The sequence below is a fragment of the Carassius auratus genome, chromosome 47 (genome assembly GCF_003368295.1).
Source record: "Carassius auratus strain Wakin chromosome 47, ASM336829v1, whole genome shotgun sequence".
NCBI lineage: Eukaryota > Metazoa > Chordata > Actinopteri > Cypriniformes > Cyprinidae > Carassius > Carassius auratus.
Genome location: NC_039289.1, coordinates 2,160,601 through 2,183,161, shown reverse-complemented (window position 1 = coordinate 2,183,161; position 22,561 = coordinate 2,160,601). Strand labels below are relative to the sequence as shown.

The 22,561-nt window shown below is 34.7% G+C and overlaps 2 protein-coding genes across 5 annotated transcripts in view; both read left to right on the top strand.

Annotated features, from left to right (window-relative positions):
* The first annotated feature begins 9 nt into the window (after positions 1-9).
* LOC113064754 (sodium-independent sulfate anion transporter-like) lies at positions 10-8,177 on the top strand. Of its 4 annotated transcripts, none has more exons than XM_026235664.1 (16): positions 10-209; positions 862-1,173; positions 1,256-1,448; positions 2,479-2,564; positions 2,647-2,726; positions 2,817-2,959; positions 3,032-3,210; positions 4,251-4,323; positions 4,418-4,468; positions 4,544-4,604; positions 4,688-4,743; positions 4,818-4,958; positions 5,060-5,187; positions 6,176-6,275; positions 6,358-6,491; positions 7,521-8,177. In XM_026235664.1, the coding sequence occupies exons 2-16, from the start codon at positions 991-993 to the stop codon at positions 7,620-7,622; spliced, it is 1,710 nt and encodes a 569-aa protein (XP_026091449.1). In that variant the 5' UTR covers positions 10-209; positions 862-990; the 3' UTR covers positions 7,623-8,177. The 4 variants fall into 4 exon arrangements, with proteins under 4 accessions (XP_026091449.1, XP_026091447.1, XP_026091448.1 ...); XM_026235662.1 differs by having other exon boundaries at positions 6,158-6,275; XM_026235663.1 differs by having other exon boundaries at positions 2,805-2,959.
* Positions 8,178-9,640: 1,463 nt separating this feature from the next.
* LOC113064753 (tetraspanin-7-like) overlaps positions 9,641-22,561 on the top strand; it is a 29,676-nt gene continuing 16,755 nt past the window's right edge. The window contains exon 1 of the mRNA XM_026235659.1: positions 9,641-9,783. Within this exon, the coding sequence (XP_026091444.1) occupies positions 9,703-9,783 (81 nt within the window). The 5' untranslated portion in view covers positions 9,641-9,702. The remainder of the gene's footprint in view (positions 9,784-22,561) is intronic.

The window sequence follows — 22,561 nt, the reverse complement described above, 5'->3', positions numbered from 1 at the left end:
AAAGGGCTGTTCAACAACGTCACTCTGATTGCACAAATGTTTCATTGTATCTTTATGTTTTGATGTAAATAAAAAGATTACTGAAGCGAAATGTCTGAACTCCGATGAAACACGAGGCCCAAAGGCCTCTCTGAGGTTTGATCTTGAACTTGATTTCATATTGTGCCTCTTATCATTGATCTCGACTTTCAGCTTGGTTTGTAAACACGGTAATTATTATTTATGTTATGAATGTTTTTTCAAAAGCTTTTTTTAGATTTACATTTCACTGTGTCCTCAGGTCACGAGACCCTTTTAAAATGTCATATGATTCATGTCAAAACTTTGACCTAATCAGATTTAAGGGAATTTTATGCATTTTGCGTTTGGTATCTAGTTATTACAATACATAATAATAATACATAAAACAAATAAAATGTACAGTTTTTATCTGAAAACATTTAACATTTTTTTTCTTTGCATTTTACATTTATTATCTTGTTACTGTATTGAATTTTTCTTTGTTTATTTATTATTTATTATAAGTTTCATGAATTTATACCACAATTAGTAATTTTATTTTAAGATCAATACAAGTATTTTTTTAATCATTTTTCATTTCTGTAATGCACAAATAAATAAAATATTTTAATTTTAATATATTTATACATGACATTAGATATTTTTGTGCTGCTGTTTAAATGCATACTAATTTAAATAATAATTAAAAAAAACAGAACTGAATGTTTCTCACTACTGTATAAACTTAATGACAGTGTAATAACAATCAAACTGGATGCATGGTTTATTAAAGTAATATCACTGAGGTAATGCATCATTTATACCAGACAAAATATCTTGAATTATTTTGGTGTGTTTCAGGGTGTGCCACTCAGATTCACATTTGAACAAGCGATTTCACAATCAGCAGTGTTTGAATCTCGTGATCATGTGGTCTTGAAGCACTACGGCTCTATCTGATGGTGTTTTGGTGGACCTGAAGGTCTTCTGATGGAGCGGGTGACGGGTATCCGCTGGTATGCCGCCCTGCGCTCTGGTTTTCCCATACTCACCTGGCTCCCCAGGTATAACCTGACCTGGCTGAAGATGGACCTGATCGCCGGTCTGACGGTGGGTTTGACAGCGGTTCCCCAGGCTCTGGCCTACGCAGAAGTGGCTGGTTTACCTGTGCAGGTGAGAACATTCACGCTCCTCCTCAGACCGAGACCGAGGAAGGTTTTCTTGACACGGTGGTCTTGTTTTGTTTGTTTTCCAGTACGGCTTGTATTCTGCGTTTATGGGTGGTTTCATCTACTGTGTGTTTGGCACATCTAAAGACATCACGCTGGGCCCGACGGCCATCATGTCTCTGCTGTGTGCGGAGTATATCGGTGGAGATCCTGTGTTTGCGGTGGTGCTCACACTGCTGTGCGGCATCATCCAGGCGGGAATGGCTCTACTGAGGCTGGGTATGATGGGAAATCGGGTTAATGTTAACATTTAAGGCCATGATTTGACTCTAGATTGGTCTTAAGTGTCAATTTTTCTAAATCGACTGAATAAATACACTTTGCAGTGATGCAAGCAAGAAGACAAAGCTGACTCAGCTGCCTTTAAATCAGTTTCGTCTTGAAAACAGGAAGTTTGCGGGTTTTCTCTCTCACATAACCATTCGATTCTATTACTTCCTGCTCAACTTCCTGCTCGCGCCTGTGAAGCCGCACACCGACATGTAGCAACAGGTTTTAGAAATGTGATTACTGTAATATTATTATCAGTAGAAGAGGTAATAGTAGCATGGTTTTTTTAGAACAACATTTAAAATGGTTGTTAAAAAAGTAATAAATTAACCCAAAAAGCTCAATTTGAGGTTTACTAAACGGAATGTTTTCACAAATATTAATATCAGTTATTATTTAATTATACAAATAATAATAATAATTACAGTTTGAGTACTTTTTAATTGTGTCGCAGCTTTATAATTGAATGAAGATGGAAACAAACGAAACAAACGAATGTTATGGGGTCGAAAACAGGGTTTAAAGTATCAAAAAACTTAAAGTGTATTTAAAAAATGTAATTTGTTGCAGAATCTAAAACGTTGACGTCTCGTCTTTGACCCTTTAAATTAATTAAATTATAAAATAATCAGTCAAAATATTTGAATATTTGTGTTTTCAGAAATAATAATATATTAAATATTATTGTTATAAATAATAAAAATATATTGATTATTATAAAAAATATTATTGTATATATATATATATATATATATATATATATATATATATATATATTGTATGTATATATATATGTATATTATTCTGAACTTGCAGGTGTTGTAGCTTTACTATTCAATTTTTATTTGTACTTTTTTGGAATAATTAATCCAATAAAATCTCAATAAAAATATTTTTTCAGCGTTTTTTTGTTTTGTTGTTTTACTGAATGCAGTCAGCTCATGTGATGCTGGTGTTTCTGTTGCCGTTTGTTCCTCAGGTTTCCTCTTGGACTTCATCTCACATCCAGTGATTAAAGGCTTCACGTGTGCGGCGGCCGTCACCATCGGCTTCGGCCAGCTCAAGGTCAGGGTCTCACAGTCACTAGCACAGCTCTGTCATCTCATTTCTACACTTCTCTGAAGAGTTGTCATCATTTGTTGTGCAGAATATTCTGGGTCTGAAGGAGATCCCGCAGCAGTTCTTCTTACAGGTTTACTACACCTTCCACAAGATCCCCGAGGCCCGGTGAGCACTCATTTGTTTGACCAATCAGCTTTCACCTACTGTGTTAAATCGTCTTGTGGAAGTGTGCATCTCAATCAGCTGTGTTCTCAGAGTTGGAGATGTGATTCTGGGTCTGTGCTGTCTGTTCTTCCTGGTCACGTTGACGCTGATGAAGAACTCTCTGGGTTCGTCTGAAGACGAGGCTCCTCTCCTCGTCCGATCTGCCCGGAGGCTGTTGTGGAGTTTAGCTACTAGTGAGTGCTTAAAGAACTCTTGTAAATGTGGAATGTAACCGACAGATGTTTAAACGTATTTCTTGTCTTGAGTCCGGAACGCTCTGGTCGTCGTCGTAGCGACGGGTGTTGCGTATTCCGCTGAGGTCACAGGTCACCATTGCTTCAGTCTCACTGGAAAAACCGCCCAAGGTCTGCCTCCGTTCAAAGCCCCGCCCATTTCAGAAACAGTAGCCAATGGCACGGTGATTACTTTCAGCGACATTGTAAAGGTGAGAGATAGCAGTGTAGTTTCTGAGACAAATCTTTTATAGTTTTTTATGTCAAATCCCCCACCAAAAAGAAAATCTAATTATGCATGATTATATTAAGAAATTAGAATAGAATACTAAAATAGGATTGTCAGTAGTCTGAGATTCTGAGATAAATAAATAATATATATTTTATATTTTATATATATATATATATATATATATTTATTTATTTTTTTTTTTTACTATTTTGTTTTTTTGGTAAAAATGTAAGAATGCACTGAAACACATTTAGCATCGTTTTATATGTAAAATATTACATATTTTAATATAAATTTATTCAAATAACGTATATATATATATATATATATATATATATATATATATATATATATAATAAAATTAAATTGTAAACAGATTAGAATAAGCATTATTATTCTGTTGTTTAAAGAAATAATACCCCAAAATTATTTTTCTATCCCCATTAAATGTGAAGTTAAGTGTAATACTATTACTGTGTATATAAACACTCATTCATATTTTTTAAGAAAAAAACGTAATAATTATTATTCTTATAATGCTATATATTCTTATAAAGATGAAAGGTTTTTCTATAAACAAAAATGTTTAGTTTTATGAAAATATTTTCTACATTCAATATTATATTATTAGACAAATTAAATTGTACCACTGTACTAAAGCCAAAAATAATAAAAATATATTTTCTAAATAAATTACTTTTCGATGCACTATTAATTTCAAAATAGAAAATACATTTGTGTTTATTGCTTAGTTAAAAACTAGCCCAATTATTCTATCAAAAGAATAATAATTTTTTATATATATCTATATAACACATAATATAAAACTTGTCCATATTTTAAAAGCACCCTCTAGCGCCCCCTCGTGGCCTCCTGAATGTCATTGGACCCCAGAAAAACTTGAGCTGTCATTTAATAGTATAAAACTAGTATATGTGTATACTTGACAACTTAGATATTTTAAGTAGCCCATCTAAAGTAATAGTGATCATAACGGACCAATCAGGTGTGTTTTCTCAGGACTTGGGCGGCGGTCTGGCTGTCATTCCTTTAATGGGCGTCTTAGAGAGCATCGCTATTGCAAAGGCTTTCAGTAAGAGCTTCAGACTGTCTTCATACTATTTCTATTCTGTATACACCAACACAGGTGCTGTTTGGACACATTTGACACTCTTTTCTCCACGCAGGCAGCAAGAATAACTACCGGATCGATGCCAACCAAGAGCTCTTTGCCATCGGTGAGAGCTTCTCCTCGCTTGTGAGGCTTTAACGGAGCGTGAGTCAGTGGTTTCTCATTCTGATGTTTTCCGCAGGTCTCACAAACATCATGGGCTCGTTCGTGTCGGCGTATCCCGTCACGGGAAGCTTCGGAAGGTGCGTCTGAAAGCAGCTCATGGCCAGGACTGAAGTGTCTGTCGGTTTATTTCTAAGTGTTTTTATGTGTTGTGTAATGACAGAACCGCTGTGAACTCTCAAACCGGAGTGTGTTCACCTGCTGGAGGGATCGTCACAGGTGACACACACACACACACACACACACATTCTCTGCCATCAGGCGAGCGTTTGAAAGTCTGTGTTTCTGGGCAGGTGTTATAGTGCTGCTGTCGCTGGCGTTCCTCATGCCGCTCTTCTTCTACATCCCTAAAGCGTCCCTGGCGGCCGTCATCATCTGCGCCGTCAGTCCCATGATAGACTTCAGAGTGCCAGTCCAGCTCTGGAGAGTCAAGAGTGAGATTTACAGCACACGTTCAAACCCAGGATCGACGCTATATGTCATATTTCTCTATATGCGATGTTGATTCGTGTTCAGATCTGGCTGTTTCCCTCAGGACTCGATCTGCTGCCGTTCTTGGTGACGTTTGGGGTCAGTTTCTGGGAGGTGCAGTATGGCATTGTGGGAGGTGTTGTTGTTTCTGGTTTCATGCTGCTGTACGTCGTGGCCAGACCCAAAGTGAAAGTGAGTTGCGAGTGCATTTTTTATGAAACAGCTGTAAATGATTAATGCAGACTGTGAGCTGTAAATGAAAGACTTTTATTTTAGAAATCCCCTTTCTGTTTGAGGCTTAGGATGTGTGCTAGCAGAAATCACCATAAAAAAAGTGTAGTCTCAAAAAAAAAAAAAAAGTGTGATTATATTGATAATATGTGATAATTGGACTGTTAGTACATTTACATTTTTTTAAATGTTTACAAAATATTATACAATACATTTATATTCAACTATACAGTGTATATATATATATATATATATATATATATATATATATATATATATATATATATATATATATATATATATATATATATATACCAGTGTATGTACAAACATATAAAATAAAATATATAAATTATTTGAAACACTTAGTGCTATGTTGTATATAATTTATTTAAAATCTAAAATGAATTAAATAATACAAATAATTTGAATATACATATCAATTAAGTAAAATATTCTGTCATAAAAATTAACTATATATCGATATCATATATTTGTTATAAATATTACAGAAGATACTATTCATTTTTTTGTATAGAAAAAAATTATTTAGTTGTTGCAAAGTATATTATAAAATATTTAAATATATATGTATGTTATAAATAGTATTTTTAAATATAATATAATATAATATAATATTTTTGTATATAATAAAGTAAATGCATTTTATTTACTGTTTGAAAAATGTGAAACACATTTAACATGATGCTGTATCCAGAAAATATTTAAATTCATTATTTTAAAAAATATATACTTTTGTATACACATTTTATAAAAATATAAAAATATCTTATTTAGTTCATAATAACATCATAAAATGTTTTGATATTTCTACATCCAGAAACGTTCAATGCACTTCAGTAGCTGTAAGTAGAACTGTAATAATGATTCCAGTGTGAGATGAAGTGTGATGCATGAAAATGGCTCTCAGGTTTGTGTCTGTGTCCAGGTGTCGGATCACGGCGTGCTGCTTCTGGAGCTGGACAGTGGGCTGAACTTCCCCGTGACGGAGCATCTGAGCAGACTCGTGTACAAACACGCGCTTCATGGTGAGACACACACACACACACACACACACACGCGCCGCTGATGTCCTCGAGTGCTCATGGTCTGGTGTCTGTGCTCTGTCAGTGTCTCCTCCGCGCTGTCTGCTTCTGGACTGTGCTCACGTCAGCTCTATAGACTTCACTGTCGTCCATGAACTGACTGAACTGCTCAAACAGTTTGAGCTGAGGGGTGTATCGATGATCTTCACTGGACTCAAGGTACTGAAGTTTAACATCAGCACACATGTGTAGGCATGCCACAGACATTCACTATTGCAGCTGCCAATGTTCACGTTATTGATGAAATTAGGATAACAATTAAGTAAACAATACTTGAAAATAAAATATTTAATTTAGATATTAGAATATTAATGTATTAATTCAATATTGTTTTAATTATATATCTATATAACTGGTAATGTTTCTTTTTTTACTCTGTAAAAAATAGTATAAGCATGATTCTTTAAAACAATTTTTACAGCTTTTAAAAATATATATAAATACTTATTTTTCCTTAATACAATATTATATATATATATATATATTTATATATATATATATATATATATATATATATATATATATATATATGTGCATACAAAAAATAAATAAAATAAAAAGTTAAAATTATCTAAATATATTTTAAGTGGATTAAAATAATCATAATTATTATTTAGCTTGAAAGAAAATGCATGTAAAGTAATTAAATATAAAATAAAAAAATTAAAAAGGCATAAAATTTTATATTTTAAAAAGGCATAAATATAAATATAATATTTTATAATTAAGATGTATTATTTGAGGCATTTAAAAACATTTTACATTATGCTGTGTATAGATTTTTTTTACTATTATTGTTATCAGTACAACATTTATGCTTTTGAATATATACAAAGTTAAAATTCAAATAACTAAACGGTTATAAATATAATGTAAATATACATAAATATAAATATTAAAATAAATAGATTAGAAGATGCAACTTATTCTTATATGGATACATATGAATATTGTTTTTTTTTTAATACAACATGAAAATGTTATATTTTATATTAATATATAAAATATTATACATTTATATTGAATAAGAATTATACATATGAATATAACCTATTTCAGTCATTTGAAATAAAGGTTAACATTATACTGTGTGTATAAGAAGATAAATGTCATTTTTTCTTTCTATAGTTATTTATAATCTCTCTCTCTCTCTCTCTCTCTCTCTCTCTGTGTGTGTGTGTGTCTCAGCCGTCAGTACTGAAGGTGTTGTTGTCGGCTGATCTTCCTGGTTTCAGACATACAGACAGAGTAGACCAGGCTCTGCAGCTTCTGACCAGTATTAATCACTAACAGCCAATCACAAACAAGAACAGATTGTGTGGCTTTCAGCCAATCAGCATCCGGAAACTTTTAAATCCTCTAATGATTGGTCACTTGAAAAGTTGTGCACACCTTCGACCAATTAGCACTCAGGAAGAGAGACTCTGATAAAAACTGATGGAGAGCAAAGTTACATGATGTATGTGTACATGACGACCAAATAATGCTTTTGACTGTGTTTTTTGTATTCTGTTTTAAACTCTGAATCTCAGGTGAGATGATGTCTTTTTATGAACATGCACTTCTTCTTGACACTAGAAAGAGTCAAATCTTTAGTTTTTTAGGGTTAAAAAGCACTACCAATCTGACAGGTCTCACAAAGCCTAAAATATATTGCATTACTCATCATAATTTCTCTGTAGTTTACAGTAGTACTTTTATATGTGTAGTGTGTTTACATTATTATTATTATCTTTTTTTTGATGAAACTAAATCTCCATTAAGACACAGATGTCTGCACTCTTTTGGACCGTCAAAGACGAAACTGAAATGTCTCTTTTGGTATTAAACTGATATGATTTACAATTGTTATGCTTGAAATTTTTTATTATATACATAAAATATTGAAATACTTTGGCACTTACAGTCGAATGGAGCAAACATCTGAAGAAATAATGTGGAGGGTTGCGAGGACCAAACGAAAGCTTCAGAAGTTCAAAGACAATTTTTTTTTTTAAGCATTTGCAATTAAGACCTGTGAGATGTAAACTTGGGATTGTGAGAAAGTACGTCAGAGTTTATACCTCGTAATTCAACACCGTTTATTCCCTGGCGGAAATAGGCCTTGTTCAAATTGGTCATGCACTACGGTCCCGAAAAAAAAAGGTGGGTTTGGGTGTTAATAGTGGCGTCACGCTGCCTCACGTCTTCACACTCGGGCTCGTGCACGCGGTGACAGCAGCTGTGTTGTGCTTGTGCTCGTCCCCGTCGGCCTGCTGTAATTACTGAGAGCTGAATCTCACTCCACCGGCTTCTCGATAGGTTGCAAATGTGGAGTGCCAAATATAGCACGACGTCGTGCTAAAACTGGAGCCGAACTGTGAACTTATTTCACAGTGGGCTGAAGGATCACACGAGGTTTCTATTGAGAAAGAGAGGAGGGGAAGTTGGCTTGGTAATAATAGTCTTGTTTAGCTTGTCTTTATTTTAAATAGCTTTAAACCTTTCTAATCTAAAACTTTTCAAGCACCATTGATTTGGATTTTATATGCCATGGTAAAATAAATATCTTAGGCCCCAAAAACACTAACATGTTTTATAATGTTTATAGTTTAAATGTTTACAGACTCTCTCTCTCTCTCTCTCTCTCTATATATATATATATGTGTGTGTGTGTGTGTGTGTGTGTGTGAAAGACGGAAATATAAATAAGTTAAAAAATTTTTTAGAATAAATATGAATTGTACTCTTAATACACACTTTTATTTTATTTTATTTTATTGACAGCAAGGATTTTACATCGAGTTTAATTAGTTTCCAATAAGCTTATACAATTAAATGTAGGTTATTTAAAAGTAATTTGTAAGCCAAGTCAAGCAAGGACAAAAAGAATAAAAAATAAAATAATAATTAAATTAAATATTAAATTATATCAAAAGCTAATTATATACAGTAAAAACATAAAAAAAAAAAAACACATTTGATTTACATCAAAAATGTTATTGCCAAAATTGTTATTTTAAATTGTTTGATATCTTATAACAATGTTGACAAAACAAAATAGGTTAACTTTCCATAAAAACAGTGAAGGGCAGATTCAATGACATTAAAATAAATGTTTTCATTTTTTCATTACAATTCATTGACGCAAAGGCACCTACATCACCTTTAGCGCAACTGTCGTCACTGTCATGTGACGTCCAGCAGAGGGCGTCGCGTCTCGAGGGCGGGGACTGAACGTCCTCTTCTCTTTCTTTGATTGGCCAGCAAGGAACCTGACGGAGCGGGGCGGGTCCTTCGCGGGGTATCTCGCCCTCTGATTGGACAGGCGGATCTAGAGTGACTGGAGCGCAGCGACGGAGAATCACAGCAGCACAAACCCACTGCGCTCATGGCACCAAGGAGAATGGAGACCAAACCAGTCATTACCTGCCTCAAAACACTCCTCATCGTCTATTCCTTCGTCTTCTGGGTGAGTGGCCCTCATTCATTTGCGTTTTTGAGCGTTTAATGTTTCTGCGGCATGTTGTGCAACATTTAAAGTGATTTATTATAATAATAAGGCGTTTTTTGCAATATTGCGCCACTGGAAAACAAGTGCATCTCCATCATGGCAGGGCTGGACCCCTCTGAGACCATTAGAAACACAAATATAATATCACTGATTCTGATCAAGAATATGATTGACAATGTGCATTTCAAGGTAAACGATAAAAAAAAAAAAAAAAAAAAAAAAAAAAAACGATGGTTTTTGATTATGTTGATTGTCATGATGATGTTGGCCATTATTCATAATTAATTAATATTAATGTTCAAATAAGGTCATTTGCAGAACATTTTTACTCATTGATTGAATATTATTGGACATATGCACAACATTCTAATTTTTTAATTGAATATAAAAAACTGCCATATTATGGACATTATTAATTATAATTAAAATATGAATGCCCAAATATGGAGTATGGACATAAGCAGAATATGATGGATCATAAATTGAATTTTAATGTCCAAACATGGACATTTATTGAATATAATTGGCCAAATCTGAACCCACAGACATTTAAATTGTAAATAAAGTATTAATGTCCAAAAATGGCCAGCTTCTAGACATTTAACAGGTTCATTAGGGTTGAAATGACCTTCATCATATCATTTGCATCCTCATTTTTTAGTAATGAACATGATGGTTTCTGTCTGTTGGAAGTCATTTGGATAGTAACAGTTAACTGTGACATGGCACCGGTCTGACTGACATGTGAAGCATCCAATCACAGTTTGTTTAGTTTTTCTTCTCAGTTAAATATGTGATGCAACAATTAAAGACCAGCAAGTTGAATCTTTTCAGCATTATGTAATGTTTGTTAATGGCGAATGCTTTATATTGTAAAGTAAATAATTGAGCACATGTTCGATTTGATGTGATTAGTAAGCGATTCCTTACTGTACGATCAACACGATTCATTAAAATCTTCTGCCATACCAATTTGTCCTCAGATGTCAATTTAAATCTCAGAATACAACCAAATATTTAAGAAATGTGAAAGTATTTGATGATTGTTTGAGGGAATTTTGCATTGACTGATTATATTGCTCCAAACTTTTGTTGATCGAGTCCTTTGCGAGATTTTCAGGTTCATAGAAGTGTGCCAAGATTGCATACATTTTTTTTAGGCTTCAAATGACTCATCGAATGACGACTCGTATATAGTCAAATTCAAGAACGTGGGTCAAAATTGGCATATTGCACTCTGTGTGTATCTGTTTGTACCTGATTTGAGCTGAAGCCGTGTTTCTTCACAAGAGTCTGGGCTTCAGATCTCATGTAGATCTCATCTCTAAACACTCGGGGTTTGTGTTAGGTAACCGTCTCCTTCACATTTCCTTCTGTGCTCTCTGGAGCATCAGTAATGCAGTGTGGCACATTCGCCACCAACCAGCGGCTGTTTAGCTCTCTGTCCATGTTTAATCTCATTCTGTACAGTGATTCAGTGCCTGACCATAATATAGGTCGTCTGGACCCCAACACCTCAGAGTAGATGCCATATTTATTTGAGAAAAACAATACGCTGAGTTCTGCCTCTCATAGCTTCGTTTTCATTCAGGTTAAATATGATCAAAAATGTATAACACTGTTTAATCAAGAATCAAACTCATAGGAGTTAATTTGCGAAACAATTTTAAAGTTACGCAAGTAGTATATCAGCGCAAACTATTTGTAATAATTACGATTATGACTCACAACTCAGGCTATTTCTGCGGTAAATGTCCTGAAATGGCATATTTTTAATGAAGTAAGTGTCATTTTACCTAAGTGTCAGTTACGTTGTATCTTAAGATCTTCCTCTTATAGCCGTGTTTCCATTTAAAATTAAATCCAAATGGTCTATTATGATTAAAGTTTGTACAGTCTGAACCTTTTAATCTAGAATCGAAGTCGTAGGAAAACAATTTAGCTCTTTTAAGTCAACTTTAGCATTTTAAACAGACATAAATTGAATTGTGAGTTTTTTGCATTCTGAGATTTTCTGACGACCTAAAATAGCATTTTTTTTTATTGTGCAATAATTTTTCACTACAAATACGCCTCATTGGTTTTTTTTATATAATTGTGCAATTTGCAGTTATTTTGGACATTTATGTACATTTACTCATTATAGCATCAAATGTCTAAAGTATGATCTCAAACGTCTATTATGACTAAAATTTTAACTGTTTAATCGAGGAGCGAATTCGATACAAATTCAGCACTTTCGCAAGTAGAATTTCTGCGCAAACCCTTGTCTCTTATTTACAAACGACTCTCAAATCAGTTTACCTCTGCATTAAACGCAGTAAAATAACACTTTTGTTAAGCGAATGTTTATTTTTTGCACGTAAATGCCTCATTTTCACACTATATAATTGCACGATTTGGCTGAGGCATTAATGTTTTTCTTTAAAAGAGACATTTAGACTATATACAGTTCCTAGTAATTCGTCAAATGATGGAGAAGAGTGTTCGCTCCCATATTTATTTGAAAAAGATGCAAATATTTCAGTGTACTTTGGCTTTTTAAAGAGACGAACCTGGTGCAACCAAAACAAATGATATGTAATTGCACAATTTGGCTAAATAAATCCCTTTTAACATTATTGTACATTTCCTAATACTTATGTCAGCAGTAATTCATTAAATGAGTTATCTGGAATATACTTTGAGTATCTAACCAAACGATACTGATTTGAATCAGTATCGTTTGGTTAGATGTTTTGGCTGGTTGTTTGATTCACTCCTGTTTGTTGTACTTTTATCCAAACAATCTTGTAGCTATAATTTAATGGGTACATTTCATAAGCATTTATGTTCATTCTTTGTAATAACATTAAAATGGAATAATTATGCAAAATAACATTTGAAAACATTTCAGGTGAGCAGTTTCTGCGTCATTAGCATCGCTAAACTGAATTGGACACTTGCTGAACACAAACGTTACAAATGAGCTTTGAAATTCATGTGGAAAGAGGGAGAGAGCGAAGGCGTAATTGAAGCGAGATGTGAACATGGAGAAAATTAGATCGAGAGCATGTGAGTGACAAATGAAAATGGAGTTGGTGTCATTTCTTGGTTCAACCATTAGCTGTTCTGGACCTGTTGGGCTCATTCTGTTCATCTGAACACAGACAGATGGAGGAGTGTGTGTCCTGCTGTTGACCCTCACACACACATTCACACTCTCTGTTCTCCCAGAGGCAGATGGGAACAGATCGACTGGCCTGAGAAAAGATATTGCTGATAGGCCTGTTGCTTTGAACGAAACAACTAGTGCATTTCACACATTGGGCCAGTTTAGATTGTGTTTCACTTGTTAACATGCTGCTATTTGTGGAAAGACGCAACACGTTTCCAGCGTCAGGCCATTTTTATGTCCTCACCGAAAGCGAAACTGCTTTAAAGTGGCACAGCTAATCATACCATGTTTGATGGTAATGATCTGCTCACGTCATGTTGGAATTAACGTAATTGCTAGTTTCCAACCATGTCAAAATCATTATTACAAGTTTGAAAGGCCTTTGGGGTTTAGCTTCACAAGTTAGAGGTAGTTATTGGCTAAATATGTTGTTTCATTATAGGCAACATAATATGTTGTGTTTTCTTGGTGTATTTATTATGTGAAGTTGGAATTTGGACCAAAGGGATTTTTATGTGTGCGAAGCTTGCAGTCAACAACAGAATCACAAATTGATGTCACTTGTTGCTGTAAACTGTATTTAGTGGTACACACTGATAAAAAACGTGAAAAGGTTAAGGTTCTTCATTGGCATTGATGGTCTAAAACCACTTTCATTGTCTTTATAATATGTGTTTATTTTTACCTTACTTGCTCAACGACTCCCAAAACGATTCGCTCAACGATTAGTTTTTCCAAACCCCTCATTTGCATGATGCTAATCTGCTGTGATTGGACGATTGGTCTAATTTTCATTTAATCTCGGAAACCGCTATTTTACTGCTCTAAAAACGGCACCTATTGGCAAAGAATGAATTTGCATTTTCATTCAGACCAACGTGAAAAGACCAACAAGTGGGCGGGCAATATACTAATGTTTTGTTGACGTCAACATGAAAAGGCTTGGGATTAGTTTTAAAAAAACGGGCCAATTTAACAAGGGATGTGTGCTACGACTAATTTCAAAGTTGTTTAAATGGAAATTTTGTAACTGTCTAGTCTGAAAGTAAGAAACCCATCAAACACATTGTGCCTATATGCAATCCATTTTAAATATTTAATCTATGAACCAGAAAGTCAAATAATTATTCATTAATTGAGTTTAAGCCTATCTAAAATTTACAACAAAAGCCTCGTTCAGACTGTCAGCCCAAATCCCATTTTTCTGCAAATCTGATTGAAATCCAATCATATTTATGTAGTCTAAACAGAAACACATTTTCATGACGTAAGACAACATCTGAATTGCAAACTGTATTGTTATTTTTAGCGTAGGCATCACAACGCAATGGCATTGCCATAGAATCCAATGCAGATATTCAGTCAAATTAAATAGCACTACACAACACATAAATCAGATTTGAACCATTGCAATTACACAGTGTGGACAGTCAGTAATCTAGATTGGATATGCACAAAAATCTGATTTGGGCTGACAGTCTGATCAAGGCTAAAGTGACGTGCTGGATGGAAATGCAAACGAAAATGTCAAAAGATCTATCTGAAGAAATTCCGTTCCCTTTCATTCATAATGCTTCCCTCTTTAAACTGGTAAATGCATTTCTGCTCATCTTCCAAGCGGATGTTTCTACTACAGTCTGTACAAAATTAATTCAAACCCTGGTTTAAACACTGATATTATCTAGAGATACAGAAAAAAACTCATGTGTTCCCATTGATAGAAATCTGGATCTCTAGATCTTAAATTAGCATCAGGATTGCAGTACGGTACATTCATTCAGTTCAGATTTCAATGCAGTAGACATTATGAAAGCTTAGGATGTAAGGTAACACCTCATGCCACCTTTTCTCTATGTACCTTTGATTGGAAAAGACCCTGTGATGGTAAGAATGCCTTGTTTTTCCCTGAAAACCTGGGAAATTCCCAAAGCATACTAATAATTGGTCATGAATATTCTTTAAAGATAGATCATTGGCAAGTTTGCTGCAATAAATGCTCTTTATTGAATCACGCAGAGCTGAATCTTGGGTAGCTTTTTATTGACAAGTCATGATTTGGGATTCATTTGATTAATTGAGCGTGTAATGTTGTTCCCGTAGGTTTCATCAGCTCGGGATGTGACAGTATGACTTTGCAGTGTCGGTGTAACTGATACATACCAATGGCATGTGTCTGTGTGTGATCCCAGAGTTCCCAGCATCTTAAAATAGCTAGCCTATAGGACACATCACAAGCGATGGGAGTCCTGTTCTTATTCTTACTAAGCTATCTCTGGCAGTTAAAGGAAAGCGGGGAATCTTTTTGCTCAATCAATCAAATTTCTAATGCCATGTTCACACCAAACGCGAATAGAGCGAAAATAGCTACGCATAGAAAGCAAATGTTTGAAGCTAAAATCCGCTTCTTGTGGGAGGGGCAAGTGCTAGGCGGTTGTCTGTTTGCAAGAGGGCTGATGTTGATCGAGGATTCGGGGCTTTTCCACTTTTTCCTGCACACATCCTCTGAATAAACACATTATCTTGTTAGCCAAAAGTAGCTGTTGCGCAAATTAGGGGGAAAATAGTTGTAAAAAACGGCGGGAAGGCTGCAGGTCGATTAACGTGTACGTGACTCAAACGTTAAATGTGTATTTCCAACACACTCTTCCAAGCGAGGTCCTTTTCATTCCTGAAATATGAACTTGTGTGTGATACTTGTGTCATGTAGCTCCGGTTGACTGCTCACTGACAACATCAGTCGTTCCTCCATGTTGAATGAGTGACTCCTGAGCAGGCTCCTGATTGGTTAACGCGGCGTGAATTGACACCAAAGTTCAAATTTTCAACTCGGGCGGCAGACGCGAATTTGCATCAAACGATAAATGCACAAAAAGCACCATTCACGCCAGATACTCAATTCGCGTCATTGGAGCAAACGAGGCGAATTCGCGTCTACCGCGCCACGCTAAACGCCTCATTCGTACCGCGAGACCTCCAGACATGCGTAAACGCGTCTTTACATTGACTTAATATTGAAATCATTCTATTCGCGTTTGGTGTAAACACAGCATAATGATGCAATATAGTGATGTTACGTTTAAGATATTAACTGTTGTTGTGTCATAAAATTACTGGTCTTATGGAATTGATTTTTGTCTAATTATTTATTTTTCTTATAAAAAAAAAGTCTAGGCCTATTTTTTGGGTAAATGAGGTGAAAATTATATACATTAAGACATATTAAGGTACTCTATACCTTCATAATGTTAGCATTAGCATCGTTTTTCTCTATCGAAATGAAAATTTAAAACAAATAAACGCAGTTTCCCAAGCATTTGCAGAGTGTAAAGTTTCTTTAGGTATTTCATGACAAAAACTGTTCTTATACTGTTGATATGATATGCAAGTAATTAAAGGGTGCTACTAGACCTATTTGGCCAACAAGTAATAACTGGTGTCACTTGGAGATTCTTGGGTCGACCTTCTCGAGTAATTTTGCTCTTAGCTAGTGTTAGTGTTATTAGCACTGCCAGTCTTGTTCATTACAAGCAGACAATTAAGGGCTCATCTGGTCCGGTTGACCCAGTAGCCTTTGGTGTTATTATGGAAATGAGTGTTGAGCACCACAGTGCCACTGATATATTCTGTCTTTTCATGTGCGGAGGCGTTGATGCTTAGCACCGATGCTCTGTTTGTTTCTCCTTAAGCTTGTTAATATTTCATCTTGTGTTTCCTTTTCTGCCTTATTGTTCCCTTTGGAGGGCAGAGGTGGCATGATCAAACAGAGATTTATTCAGATAGAACTTCACCATTAACACTGAAGGAACTGGGAATCATTTGATCTTTCATATTGTACACAAAATAAGTCATGGTTTAACCGTGTTTTATTGTACACCTCTTTAACCCAAACGTGAACCTAGACAAAAACATAGTTTTCTTTGAGTTTACATTTTACCTGTATTTTAAAGTGACCTTTTTTTGTCCAGTTTTATTGTTTTTTTTTTTGTGTGTGTGTTTTTTGCAGACATATAAAACAGCATAACATCAGTTACTGATGGAGTTTCTTTTTTCATCAGAACAGATTTGGAGAAATTCAGCATCACGTCACTTGCTCACCAATGGACAATCTGCAGTGAATGGGTGCCGTCAGAATTAGAGTCCGAACAGCTGATAAAAAACAACATAAGTAATCCACACCACTCCAGTCCATCAGTTAACATCTTGTGAAGAGAAAAGTTGCAGGTTTATAAGAAACAAATCCATTATTAAAGCATTTTAACTTTAAACCGTCACTTCCGGCCAGATGATTAGACCATAACCCATAATAACACTTCCTCCAGTAAAGAAGTCCATCTTCTATTGACCACTCCCATTTTTTTTATATGCCTTCTAAACTATGTTTGCAGTGCATCTTTCTCTCCTGAGTCAGACGAGTTGACTTTCACTGAGGAAACCAATATTTTAGACTCATATTTTAGCTATAAGCAATGTTTTGAAGTTTAAAAAAAAAGTGACTTACAAACACTTTTATTATTGTGGATTATTGTGATGTTTATGTCAACTGTTTGGACTCTAATTCTGATGGCACCCATTCAACTGCAGAGGATCCATTGGTGAACAAGTGATGTGAGTCTAAAACTTTCCAAATCTATTGCAATGAAAAAAGAAACGTATCCACCAATTGAATGGCCTGAGGGTGAATAAATCTTCAGCAATTTTTCAATTTTGGATGAGCTGTTCCTTTAAGAATCCTTTAGTGATAGGACTCATCCAGTGAAATCTTCACAGCTCTGTGTCCCTTCTCTAAGTGATATGTTGGTATTATCCAGCCCTGAATCCCATTAAAGGAAGCTTATGAAGACACTCATGACTCTCTCAGCTTACGAGGTGCTTAATCATGATACCTGCTTGACATGTGAGGAGCATTAGAGTTGTGTTTGTGTCAAATGCATAATCTAAATACACTATATTTCTCTAATATTAACAATGAAAAAAAGTCTCAAGCCCCTAAATGGTTCAGAAATCAGTGTATTCCCAGTGTATTTCTTACATGTAGAACAGAAACAATTTTTCCCACTGGGATTGCCTTTCCCTGGAAACACTGATTGTGGTTTGTGAATAGGAAGAGAACAGAAGCTGAAGGAGTGTCTGATGAATGCAGTTATCAGACCCATCAGAAAAGAAACTTCAACCTCTAATGGAAATTAAATTGAATTGAGATCTGATTGGTTCTGAGTGACTTTGTTGGGAAGGAAAATTGATTGAGGATTGCAAAGGCCAAACATCCCATTCTTGATTGGGAGATAATGTGAGCAATGCATTCAGATGTTGATTATGGAAGGTGAGAGTGTTTAACTGTAACGTCCTGTTTGTGTGCGTGTCATGGGTTTAATAGTGTGTTGAGGGTATTTAATGGTGGATGAGAGCTTTTTAAGGTTAATCTTTGTCTGGATGTTGAACTATACAGTGATTATGTGTGAAATTATAACTGTTAAATGTTGCTCCTGTCAACCTACCAGGAAAGCAAATGTGTCCTTCAGCAAGGAAGGATTCAATTGTCCAAAAGTTATAGTAAAAGAAATATGGTTGAATGTTACAAAAGGTGTTTCTTTTTAATAAAAGTTTCCCTTTTGAACTTTCTATTTATTAAGAAATCATATTAAGCAGCACAGCTGTTTTCAACATTGCTTATAATGAGAAATGTTTCTTGAGTAGCAAATCGGCATATTTGAATGATTTCTGAAGGATCATGCAACACTGAAGACTGAAGTAATGATGAGCTTTGGAATAAATTACATTTTAAATTATATGCAATAGAAAACAGCTATTTGGAAAGTCTCTCTGTCTGCATTCCTGGAATATTCCCAATTAGTTCCCGGCTGTGGAATTTAAAGGTGGCTGGAATTGCTGTCTTAAGGTCCTGGAATGAAACCATGAACAGTTTTACACAGGCCTGCTAATGAAAGAGGTGCTATTATTAGCCGCTAGCTTGAGTCATGGTGCTAGATGCTTGTGTTTGCTTTGTTTTGACATGGTGATTTTAGGTATGCTTTTTCATAAACTATCAGCACGTAGCACAGGTTTCTTTTGTTTTTGTGCAGAAATCATTTTTAACTTTAAAATTATTCATTTTATATTAGTTGTTATGTTGTGTAGCATGCTAGGAGCTACTGAGTTGTAGACTAGCTGTTAGCATGCGTTTTCTGACATGTTGAGCCTTTTGAGTCTATTTCCTCATCCTGGATTTAATCTGGATTTTTATGATTTCTGATTAATTGAACTGACTAATCCAGCTGTTCTTGTTTTAACCATAAATTGAACAAAAGTTTGTAAAGCTTTTGCTAATGAAGCTTTCTCTTGTGATTATTGAAGTGCCCTTTTACATACTTAAAAAAATACGCTTATTACGAAAATAATATACTTTATTAGAATATATCTAAGTGCAATTTTTTTTACATACTTAAATAGGACTTAAGTACATCTTTATTCATAATTACTTCTGTTGCTTTGAAATTTGTATATTTAAGTGTGTACTTAAGTGTGTTAATAAACAGTAATTATAGTATACTCTTTTTATTAAGTACACTTAAGTGGCTTTTTGTTTCAATAATATGATCTGTGAGAACAGTTTTTAAAAATTTTTTTTTATAAATTTATGCTACTTTTAAGATTTGAAGTACACTACAAATGCACAGTCAGTACAATTCAACGCTATTCTTTTTCACAATTTTTGTTGTTTTAATGGTTTTTTGATATTTGGTGTTGGGTGGTTGCTACGTGGTTGTTTACGGCCCAAAGCCAAAAAGAGACTCGCTCCCATTGTTGCTCCTGTTTCAAGTATCAGTCCCTCCAGAAAAACGTGAATTGTATTGGTGATTGTTGCGGACAAAAATCATTGACGTTTTCTTAAAAATGCGATGGAATATGCGGGATATTTTTGCAATTTTATGCGATGAAATTGCGTGAACTTGTAAAAACTGCGGTTTGATGAAGAAGGTGATTTCCCCCAACACCTTTTTCACACTAGGCTACTACCTTAATGCAAAGAGTAATTTTCTTATTACTTCCTATGATAAGCGAGCACAATCACAATCTAAATCACAGAATATTTAAGTTGCAATCTCTTACTGCAACGTAAATTATTTTACATACTACTAATATAATTACAACTGTAAGTTTTTGGTACTGTTCTGTAACAAAAAAGTGCAATCTTACAACTGTAAAGTTGCATCAACTTCTGAATGAAACTACAACAGTGTTAGTAGCCTAGTGAGAAGGGGGTGTTGGGGGAAATCACCTTTTTTCTCTTTTTCATCAAACCGCAGTTTTCGTAAGTTTTCGCAATATAATTTGGCTCCACTGTCATGTAACAAATCGGGAAACTGCTTCGCGCGTTCTTTTGCGCTTATTTTTGTTGGCAAATAATAATGATTTCCGGAGTTCAAGTTTCACCGCAGGGCTTGCAGATGATGTTCACGTCACGTAATTACGTCACTTCATAAGGTTCCCATGGCAATCGGGGGAAAATGGCGCTTTACTTGTGTGAAGTAAACGCAACATTTTTCAACTTTCTGCTAATATATATGTGAGTTTTTTGCAACGAAAATACAGGGATTATGAAATAATGCTAGCCACGCATATTTTGCTTTCTGAAATCGGCAATTTATGCGGCAAAAGAGCAGCATATTTGAAAAAATGCAACCCCGCATAAATATGCGGCCTTTGGCTGATTATGCATTAAATCAGGCGATCGCATAATTGCGTGTTTCTGGAGGGACTGAAGTATAAATGAGTTAGTGAGGCAATTTGCTAATGAAGATTTCCTTTGTGACAAAGAAGTATATTTCAGCATACAAAGTACTTATTGCAGAAATAAAATACTTTAAAATATATACTTGCAAACTGAATGTAATTGTTTCAGACACCTCAATACAATGAAGTGTTTTCAATACAATACCAATATTTTTCAAGGCAGTATCATTGATATCGATAGGATACTTGTGAATAGGGATGCTCATATTGACCGTTTAACCGTTAACCGAAAGTAAACATTTTGACCGATTAATACTATCAGTTAAACGGTTTAAAACGTTTTTTTAAGGTTCTTTTTTTTTTTTTTTTTTTTTTTGCTGCATGGTTTAAAAATAAAATAGCCTACTATATAGCTTATATTTATTAACTCACGGAGCGCGTCGGCACCCGAGCAAGGGAAGCAAAATGAAGCGAGCGAAAAGAAGCACTGTGTGGGATCATTTTAACAGAAAGGGCGACAATGTTACCTGTAAAGTATGCGGCGCTGTATTAAAATACAGCAGTAGCACAAGTACGATTTACGAAGCAAACACCCACGCGCTTCGAGTGATGAAGGGCAACAAACACTGCCCTCCATGTTATCAGGGAGAAGATGCGATGCACGGCGATCTGAGGAGATAACGCACTGATTATCCAGAAGCAGAGGTTGACATCTATATGAGAGATGATCCTCCTTCTCTGGATATTAATCCTCTTGACTGGTGGAAAGCAAATGAAAGGCGCTTCCCGAAGCTGGCCACTAGCGAGACGTTACCAGTGTATTCCCGGTACAACTGTCCCATCGGAGAGGGTGTTTTCTGCCGCGGGTCTAACTGTCAAAAGGCTGCGCTCCAGACTGACCCCACATCACATTGATATGTTGCTTTTTTAAATAAAAATTAGAACAGGAGTTGAGGTAGGGCTGCTATTTTTATTTAACGATAAATCTTAGTCTAACAAAAAAAATTCCCGGTTTTTGAAAGCTTCATTCAAACGGATTCAGTGTTTTCTTTTTGTCATCTTAATTTGTTAATTATTTAAGTTTAAAAAATATATTTAGTGTAGACATTTTAACTGAAACCGGTTCTGTATGCTGCTGCTGTTTGCACGTTAAAATAAACCCTTTTATATATAAAATTTTTTTTGTATTTTTTTAAAGGGTCACAGATACGCGTCAATTTTATTTGTATTTAATGCCAATTCAATATTATAATCTTATCAGTTAACGGTTAATAATCGATTAACGAGCGGCGGTTGTCGGTCAGGAAAATTAATCGAAATGAGCATCCCTACTTGTGAACTAAACGTTTTAAATTCTAAAGTAAATTAAAAAAATTTTTTTTTAATTCTCTTCAGTTTTTAAATTTAGGAAATTACTAAGTTACTAAAATGGCTAATGATAACCACTTAACTTTGTTTAAAACACATTTTATCATACAATACACCTTAATTCTAATTTATTAGGTTATATTTTTGTTTACACATGGTTCAAATATGTTTTTTATTTACACATGATTCGAATCTACAAATTCTACAGTTGAACTACGGTCACTTTAGTAAAACCATGATTATTTTTCATAAGGGACTGTTGAATGCATACTATGTAACCCTTATTTTGATAGTGTATGATTTACATTAACATTAGAGAATAGAACATGATCAGTATTATCTTTTAATGTTCAATTTCAATAAATGTAATTGCATAAACTATTTAGGTTAATTTAATGTTTTTTATTGTGAAATAACTCAAACATACGTTTTTTTTTTCTGTCCTCTGATAAGAATTGTTCAGGGCTGCCTTTCCCAAAA